A 9,108-nucleotide genomic window follows, 5' to 3' on the forward strand; every position below is an offset into this window, starting at 1 on the left:
ACGTCGGGTCCCCGCGCGCCCTTCCCGGTCTCCACGCGAAGATGTCCCCTGCGCCCGCCTCGCGGGGGAAGGGGCCCGCTGCAGCCCCCGAGGCGGAGAGGGGCGGCACCCGGCTCGGGCGCTCCAGGGCCACAGCCGCGGCAGCACCAGGGAAGAGGGGCGCGCGGTCTCCGGGACCCTGCGCTCCGGAACGGCACCCGACGGAGGGAAGCGCAGAGGAGGCCGGAGGGTTGGCGTGGGCCGCCCGGGGTTGCGTCTGTTTCAGCCCGGCCCTCTGCCCTCCGAGGCTTCCTTTTCGCTCACGACCTCCCCTATCCCGGCGCGAGGGCCCGCGGCCCGGAGCGGGCTCCGCCCCAGCGAAGAGCCGGAGGCAGGTCTCCTCCCAGGACCCCCACTTCCTCCGACACCGCTCTCCCAGGCAGCTGGGTTGGGGGTGGGGGGCGGGCAAATTCCTGCAGCAGCCCGGAGGTGAGCCGCCCCGGGCCCACGGGTCCTGTTCCTCCGCCTCCTACCTGTCTCCAGGAACCTCGCGCGCGCAGGGCCGGCGGGGCCGTTCCGTCGGTGCCCGCCCAGCCCGTCTGGGAGGTCGGCCAGGTCGCCTGGAACGCCGGCGGAGGCTGGGCTTTCTCTCTTCGCCGCTGGCGGGCTTCCCCCCCGCCCATCTCCCCCTCACCCAGCTCTGCTGTCATCCATCCCCGGTGACCTGCGATGCCCAGGGCCTCCGTCCCCTCGGGTCTGTGCCGAGGGTTTGCCCTTCATATTTGCTGCTGGCGCCAGTCCCATTTCCTCTGTACCCGTCTTCCCGGTCTGTGCCATCCTTCCTTCGCATCCGCCTTACAACAACACAAACCTATGTGCAGCCGCCTGTCTTCTACCCCTGAATTCTATGCTTCCTCACGACCATTTCCCACTGCCTACAATGCCCTCGGGAAACCCCCTCTGACCCGGCAAACTCCTACTCATCCTTCAAGATCTGCCCAACACCACCCCAGGCAGCTGGTGGCCCCTGCTTCCTCAATCTCCACCTCTGTCTGCTGCAGTTCTCTGGTGCAACACCCTGCCCGGCTCGGAGTCTCCCTAAGTCAGCTCTGAGGTCCCTGACGGTAGAGTGTGCATCCCTGTCACCTGTGTTCACAGCACTAGTTGGGATCAAGGTAGGAGCTAATTTTCCTTCCTACTTGTCTTTCTTTTTCTTAACCAAGGCACTCTGTCTTGTCTGCCATTTCTGTCTCGGAAACTGGAAATCACCTATCCTCAGAAAACTAGCCCTGATCCTGGGACACGTCGGAGGTGGGGTGATCACGAGGCTGGCTCCTTTTCCCTCATCCTCTTCTGCCTGCAGCCCCTTTCCTAACCCAGCTGTTGGGCATTTCCCCTCCTGGCCTTCTGAGGAGCAGGGAGCTTACCCCCTCTTCAGACCTGCAGCTCCGGCAACTCATCTCCCTGGACCATCACGGATGCTCAGACAAAATGCTTAGTAAAACCTAAGCATGTTAAATTTGGCCCATTACTTACCTATCCTGAAGAGAGGAGACACAGCGGCTGTGCAGCTGGGGCCCCCTGGGGACGTGTGTGAATTCTTACACAAAGATAAAGCTTGGCAGAGAAAAGGAAGTGGGATTACCCCAAACCTCTCTAGAAAAGGAAAAATCCTTTCTCCCATTCAAAAAGCCCCACTCCCTGCCTGCCTCAGCCAGGAATTTTCTGAGCTTGGTCAAAGGTCCCTGTTAAGAGGGAGGCAGCTGCTTCTCTTCCTGTGGGGGGTTGGCGGCCAAAGCACCTTCCTGAGCTGTTTCTGTGTTTCCTCTCTGATCCCTTCTGCTCAGAGGCCCAGGTTTCTTACCCCACACCTCAGCTGCAAACGAGACCCAGAGGCTGGACAGGCAGGTCCCTGGACCCGCCAGCCGGGCTCTAGCCGTTCCTGGTTAGGGCAAGCACTTGCCTTTAAGCCTCGCGTCCCACCACCTCAGGGACTTGGTGACCACAGGGCCCAGCACACACAGTCCTTGTTCAATAAAAAGAACGGTGTGCACAAAACCGTGGTGGTTTAGAAAGATTTTTTTTTCCAGGAAAAATGTGTAAGGCCTCTCCCCTAGTAAACCCCCCTCCGCCCTGGTCCTGTCTCGCCCTCTGTAGCTGCAGCCTGGGGTGGCAGAAGGAGCACCGCCCCGAGAGGCAGACAGCTGTGCCGGGAGCCTGTCTGCCTCTCATTGTGTGTGAACTCAGGCAAGTCATGTCACCTCCTCAATTGCTCACTTGAACTCACGTCGAGGGTGGTGGAAAAGAGAAGTCACCGGCTTCTATAAAGCCGCTACTAGGTGCTCAATAAGAGTGGGCTCCTTCTGTCCCATGCTCCCTCCACCTCTGTTAGGGGAAGCACACTGATTGAAACCACCCACCCTGGCCAGGCACCATAGTAACCATTTGCATGAGTTGTTTTATGACAGGAGATCCTGATAAGGAATACGGAACTAATAAGCCACCACCAACCGGAAGAGTTCGGGAAAGGTCAAAAGGAGACACCGGGTGTCTGTCCACTTCCCAAAATCCCTTTCGCTAGCATCCATCTTGGCTGAGCAATGCGTGCACCACCAGGAAAGACTCTGAATTAGAATGATTGGCCAAAGACTACCCGGAAACTAATCCCATCACCATAAAACCCAAGACTGCGAGCCACGCGGCAGAGCAGTTCTCCTGGGTTCCCTTACCCTCATGCTCTCCACCCGGGTGCCCTTCCCAATAAAATCTCTTGCTTTGTCAGCACATGTGTCTCCTTGGACAATTCATTTCTGAGTGTTAGACAAGAGCCCAGTTTTGGGCCCTGGAAGGGGTCCCCCTTCCTGCTATACCTCTATCCTGGATTCCCTACATCCTTGTAGATTGCAGATCCAGGGACACAGCCAATAAATGAGTGGCCAGACCTCTCTGTGAGGCTGGGTTGGGATCGCAAGCTGGAGAGGAGGGAGATGGCAAAACCCCAAGAGCTCCTGCAATGCACCTCCTCCAGGAAGCCTTCCTTCCACCCACCTGCACTCCCATGATGCAGGGTTCACCTAAGCACTGTGAACCACTTCAGTGACACATCTGTCTGTCCTCCTCCCTCTAAGTTGTGAACTTTGCAAGGGCAGGGGTCTGTGTTTTTCCTCTTTGGACCCTGCACCAGGGCTCCGTAGTGTTCCTCCAGAGAGTGGTGCAGGAAACACGGTTGACTGACAACCTCCTGCTGCCATACCTCAGATGTACACCACTCTCTGAAGGCTTTCTTTGCCCCAGATCCCTTCTGTTTATCTTTGCTGCATTTTCCCCCAGTAGATCTCTTGTGCATCTGACCTGACCTGACACATAGGTCTCTTGGTTACAAACCACAGAAAAGGACATGGCTAACTGAGAAAAGTTCGTCAGAGGAAAGATACTGGGAGCTCATAGACTTGACAAGAAGCTGGAGAATCAGCACAGAAATGGGCTGGAATCACAGAAGTGGTCACAGATCATGGCCCAGGACCACTGCTGGTTAGGACATCCCGCTGGATCCTTGACTGCTGCCACCGCCACTTTTAGGCAACACGGACCCTCATTGCCCCCAGAAAAAGCCCCAAATGGCCCTTGCAGACTCTAGCCCCAACAGGAGCATGCTGGCGCCCCGACCTCCAGGACCTGGGAAACAAGACTTGGCAGGTCCCCCAGATGGCAGTTCAGGCGCTGGGTTACCCCAGAGAAGACATGTGGCACCAGCACTCGGCTAACCTGAACTTGGAGAGCACTGCTTCTCTCCTTTCTGCTCTTTTGGATGGTGGTTTATTAATTCACTCATTCCTTGAATACCTGAGTGCCTACTCTGCTGGAAGCTGGGGAGAATAAACGTCTAGTGGTGGTAAACATTTAACAACCAGCTCCCTGGAGGCCAGAAAGCACTGCTTTGTAGCACTGATCAGTTTCCATGGCGTAAACACCCCATGGCTGTTTTCAAGCTACTGAGGCAGTGTCACTAAACATAGGGTTGCACTGTCAACTCTGCCCAGCCATGGGCGCCAACACACAGACTGTCCTGCCCTTGGGGAGTTTACCTTCCAGTGAAAGTGAAAGTCAGTCGTGTCCAACTCTTTGGGACCCCATGGACTATAGGGTCCATGGAATTCTCCAGGCCAGAATACTGGAGTGGGTAGCCTTTCCCTTCTCCAGAGGATCTTCCCAACCCAGGGATCAAACCCAGGTCTCCCGCATTGCGGGAGGATTCTTAACCAGCTGAGCCGCAAGGGAAGCCCGACCTTCTAGTAGGGCACTGCCTTCTACCCTTGTGTGTTACCTTAGAATAAAACAAATCTTACAACCTGAATATTCAAATATTTCCACTATAAACGTCACAACCAGACTTCCCTGGTGGTCCAGTGGTTAAAAATCTGACTGCCAATGCAAGAAACATGGGTTTGATCCCTGGTCCAGGAAGATCCCAGATGCCACAGGGCAACTAAGCCTGTGCACCACAACTCCTGAAGCCCGAGCCCTCTAGAGCCCGCAAGCCACGAGAGAAGCCAGCACAATGAGAAGCCTGTGCACTGCAACTAGAGAGTCACCCCTGCTCACTATGATTAGAGAAAGCCCACACTCAGCTGTGAAGACCCATCACAGCCAAAACAAACCACAACACAACCTATGCTACAGCCCACCAGGAATCCAAAAGGAGAAAAGAACATTTCACATTTGAGGATTTTTCTGTGTCTCTACTTCTCTCCACCCTCCAACACATGCATCCATTTCCCTTGATAGAGTCATTCAAAGTTGGGGGGTGGGAAGGAGAATGTTCAAACCCTCAAGTGCCAGTCTGCACCCACTCCGCCCCCCAACCCCACCCCACCCTGGTCCGTGGGAGTGAGACGGGCAATGCTTACTGTGGCTGACGGGGGCTGTCATACACCGCCTGGCCTTGGAAGGGAGTTATATCCTCAGAGCAGGGACAGAAATACTGGTTCCCCAACCCTTCCACTGACACAAGGGCCATCCAGAGACAACCGAATTCCTAGGATGTCCTTCCGTGCCCTGGGGCCTGAATCCAGGTCCTGGGATAGGAACCCAGGAGGAGGTTGAGGCCTTGTGAAGACCCCAGGGTGTGGGTAGGACGCTGCCCGGGGTGGAAGAGCCCCAAGAGCAACAAAAAGCAGGAAGAGAAGTTTTCCAGAAAATTTGTCCTGATTGGCTCCCATTCAGGAGCTCTGTTCTCAAGATCTCATCCTCTTCCTTCCACATGGACATCTCTCTCTCTCTCTCTCTCTCTCTCTCTCACACACACACACACACACACACACACACACACACTGCAAGAATCTGGGCTACAGTCTCCTCTGGAGAAGCCACTTGCCTGAACTTCTGGAGACATGCAGGGAGCTGGTGTGAGGAGACCCCCTTGTCCACTGTCTGCTTCCTGAGGGAGAGGGGCTCCAGCCCAGGCCCCTAAAAAGGCCAATGTGGGGTGCGGTGTGGGGCCAGCCCCAGAGCACAGGCCTGGAGGGTCCCTCCAGCCTCTTAGGGGTGGCCCGGGCTCTGGAGCACAGCTGGTGTCTCGTGGCTGAGCAGGGTGGCCTCAGTGCCTCAGTCGCTGCAGAGAGGGCGAGGTGTCATTCTCTGGGTGTGGTGCTGACGTGGGTGGGCGTCCCCTGCTCCGTGCCTGCTGTCCCTGTGGGCTGCCAGGGAGGGGTCCTGGATTGGGACCCCCAGAGGCCAGCAGCTGAGACTCCTGAAATCCTCTCCCCGTGGTCACTCTCCACTTCCCTCCCAGGGCACTTACCTCCTCTGCTGCTTCAGCTGCTGTGTTTGGATGATTCTCACCCAGAAACTGAGTGATGTCTGTGCCTTGTGCCAAAGTCAGAGAACGAGCGCCCTGCAATTCAGAAACAGCCTTTCCAACACTCAGCTTATCGAGGGGAAAGTAGTAACTTTTATCTTCTTGCTGTGCTTCTCTAACCAGTACATTTCAGACCCGTTACCTTGGACTCCTCTTTCAGAGTATAATGCTATTTAAAGATAAGGGGTGGTGTGGTTACTTCTGTATTAAAACAGGCACACAGACATACAGGCACAGACAGACATACAACGTGGATTAAGCTTGAGAATATGATGCTAAGTGAAACAAGCCAGAAACAAAAAGGTAAACATCGTGTGATTTCACTTCCATGAGTTACCTAGAGAAGGCAACTTCCCAGGTGGCGCTAGTGGTAAAGAAGCAGCCTGCCAACGCAGGAGACTTAAGAGACACGGGTTCCATCCCTGGGTCAGGAAGATTTCCCTGGAGGAGGGCATGACGACCCACTCCGGGATTCTTCCCTGGAGAATGCAATGGACAGAGGAGTCTGGAGGGCTACAGTCCATAGGGGTTGCAAAGAGGCAGACACAACTGAAGCGACTGAGCATGCACACAGAGAAGGCGATTCATGGAGACAGGTGGTCACCAGAGGCTGGGCGCAGGAGTTGGGGAGGTATGGGGAGTTAGTGCTTAACGGATACAGTTTCAGTTTAGCAAGATGAAGAGTCCTGGAGATGGATGGTGGTGATGGTTGCACAATATTTTGAATATAAATACCACTGAATTATACATTAACAAATGAAGAAGGGACTTGCAGGGGGCTTGAGTTCAACTCCTGGGCAGAGAACTAGATCCCACATACTGCAATGAAGAGTTTGATCGCTGCAACTAACACCCAGCAGAGCCAAACAAATATTTTTTTTAAGAAAAGATGAAAGGAGTTCCCTGGTGGCCTAGTAGTTAGGATTCTGGGCTTTCATTGCTGTGGGCCGGGTTCAATCTCTGGTTAGCGAACTGAGATCCTATAAGCCATGCAGTTCGGGGAAAAAAAAAAAATTAAGATGGTAAATTTTATGTCATGGGTGTTTACCAGAATAAAACAACAACAAAATGCATTGTGAAATAAAACTAAAACTTTTATTTTCTTAAAACTCTGGAGACATTGCTGCCTGTGGCTGCCACTCTGGACTGCCCTAGACCTGCAGGGTCTCTCATGATCCTCTGTTGCTTGAGCAACTTTAGTTGGAAAATTTGAGAAAACTTGCCTGCATTTTACAGAAGAGAAACCAGAGGCGCAGAGCGGTGCTCCAATTCACAGTGCCCCTGTCCTGGAGGTAAGAAGCGCAGGCCTTGGCGCCAGAACTGCCAGGGCGGGGGCAGCCTCTCCCACTTTCTAGCCGTGTGTGTCTGTGACTGTTACTCATCTTCTCGCAGTTTCCATCCTCTCACCTGTGAAATGAGGATAACCCTATTCACCCGTGAGATGAGGAGGCCCGAGACAATGCTTGTGATGGGCTCTGTGAAGGGTCTGGGCACGTCAATAGTAAATGCTCCAGGGACATTGGTTTTATGGGGCCAGTACGGTTCTCTGGGGCTTTTTTTGTGTGTTAAATGAGGGGTAAGGAGAAGTATCAAGAACCACACTGTCCTTTATTCCTCCTGCATTCAATGTGGTGACACTGACCGAGGAGAAACCCATAAGTTTCTCAAGATGTCACAAATGTGCCCTGGGGGAGGAATCCTGTTTGGATTCCACCCCACCACCTATTTATAAATACTGGATCTTTTAAGCAGATAAGGCCAACTGATCTCAGGCTTCAGAATCTCCAGCACAGCCTTATAAACAAGGGCAAAAGTGGTTCATGTTTGTTCTTACTTAAAACACATTCCCACACATGCGCCTTGTTTATGTATCATCCTGCATGGAAATCCCCTCCTGTGGGCCTCTAATCCACCCATTACTTCACTTATTCAGCAAACATTTATTGAGTCATTTCTAGGAGCCCCAGATGGGTGGGTGAATGCACGCACTCGGCTCCCTCTTACCACCTCGGCCAGCTCTTCTCCTTACCTGGGGAGTGGGAGAGTTTGAGCAGCTGGAAGGCACACCTCTGTGGTCTAAGTGAAGGTGCCCACATTGGTTTGCTCAGAGGATCAGGGTGCATGAGACAGTTTCCTCTGCTGGCTTCCCTGTCTAGAGAGCCAGTCTGCAGACAAAGGCTGTCTGCTCTGAGAATAACAAAGGAGGGTGTCGGGGAGACTGGGGTGGGCCACAGGAACGTCAGCCCTCAGGGAGATGGCAGGAAGAAGCAGGTCCTGGCCCCCCACCACCCAGAGACAGAATCCTGGAGCAACACTGTCTGGGAGCAAGGGGCTTGTCTTGTGAGAAACTGGCTGGGCAGAGGCGGGTGATCAGGGAGGGGCTGCGGGAAACAGCTGGGTTGGCTGAGCTCCCAGTGGGGAGATGAGGCCAGGCTTGTCTCCAGTCCTGGGGGGCAGGGCCTGGGGCCCTCTGAGGGGGCGGCCAGGCCTCTCCTGCCAGAAGGCTGGAGCGTGGCCAGGAAGATAGGCAGCGCCTTCCAAGCACCCAGGGGCCGATGGGGAGGGGGTCCAGATGGCCGCTGGCCACTCCACTCGGCTGCCAGCTTGGCAGAGCCAGCTCCCAGGCCTGGTCCCGGGTAAGCTCCAACTGCGACAGGGCCACTCTGGGCCAGATCACCTGCCTTCCTTCACGGAAACGTTCGCCAGTGCATTTGACTTGAAAACAAGAATCAATTTATGCAGCAATTAACAAATGCTTGGTTTGCCTTGGTGAATCATTTAATGACAAAAGTTGCATAATCACTTGTAACAAGTCTGTGACTTTATTATTTCCTGGTTTAAGTCATGACTCTGTTGTGCAAGCAAGGAAATGGGGAATTCTCACCCTTGCTGTTAGAAAGAATTCTCCAAAGAACAACCGGACAGTGAGAGGAGCCGGGTCCCTGTCGCTCCTGAGGGTGGGCCGCTGTGGGCTCACTGCCATGTATCCATCAGACACCAAAGGGGTGTCCTGGCTTAGAGGGCAGGATCCTACACCACCAGAGTCAAAGGGGTGAGGCCACCGATAGCACATTAACCCCTAGGACGGCTGGCGGCACCGTGAAAGTGAAAAGTGAAAATGTTAGTCACTCAGTTGTGTCCAACTTTTTGTGATCCCATGGACTGTAGCCCCTCAGGCTCCTCTGTCCATGGAATTTTCCAAGGCAAGAATACTAAAGTGGGTAGCCAGTCCCTTCTCCAAGGGGACCCAGGGATCGAACCCACGTCTCTTG

At 54.3% G+C, this 9,108-nt stretch overlaps 1 protein-coding gene across 9 annotated transcripts in view; it reads right to left on the reverse strand.

Moving 5' to 3' along the window:
* PAPLN (papilin, proteoglycan like sulfated glycoprotein) overlaps positions 1–2,145 on the reverse strand; it is a 37,961-nt gene extending 35,816 nt beyond the window's left edge. For 4 of the 9 annotated variants that reach the window (XM_061156721.1, XM_061156722.1, XM_061156720.1 and 1 more), the window contains exon 1: positions 1,516–2,145. In XM_061156721.1, coding sequence (XP_061012704.1) covers positions 1,516–1,663 — 148 coding nt within the window. In that variant the 5' untranslated portion in view covers positions 1,664–2,145. Of the gene's footprint in view, positions 1–512; positions 1,369–1,406; positions 1,454–1,515 lie in introns of those variants that run through there. The other 5 variants (XM_061156715.1, XM_061156714.1, XM_061156716.1 and 2 more) reach the window with 4 other exon arrangements.
* Positions 2,146–9,108: the final 6,963 nt, after the last annotated feature.

Source organism: Dama dama, chromosome 12 (genome assembly GCF_033118175.1).
Source record: "Dama dama isolate Ldn47 chromosome 12, ASM3311817v1, whole genome shotgun sequence".
Lineage (NCBI taxonomy): Eukaryota > Metazoa > Chordata > Mammalia > Artiodactyla > Cervidae > Dama > Dama dama.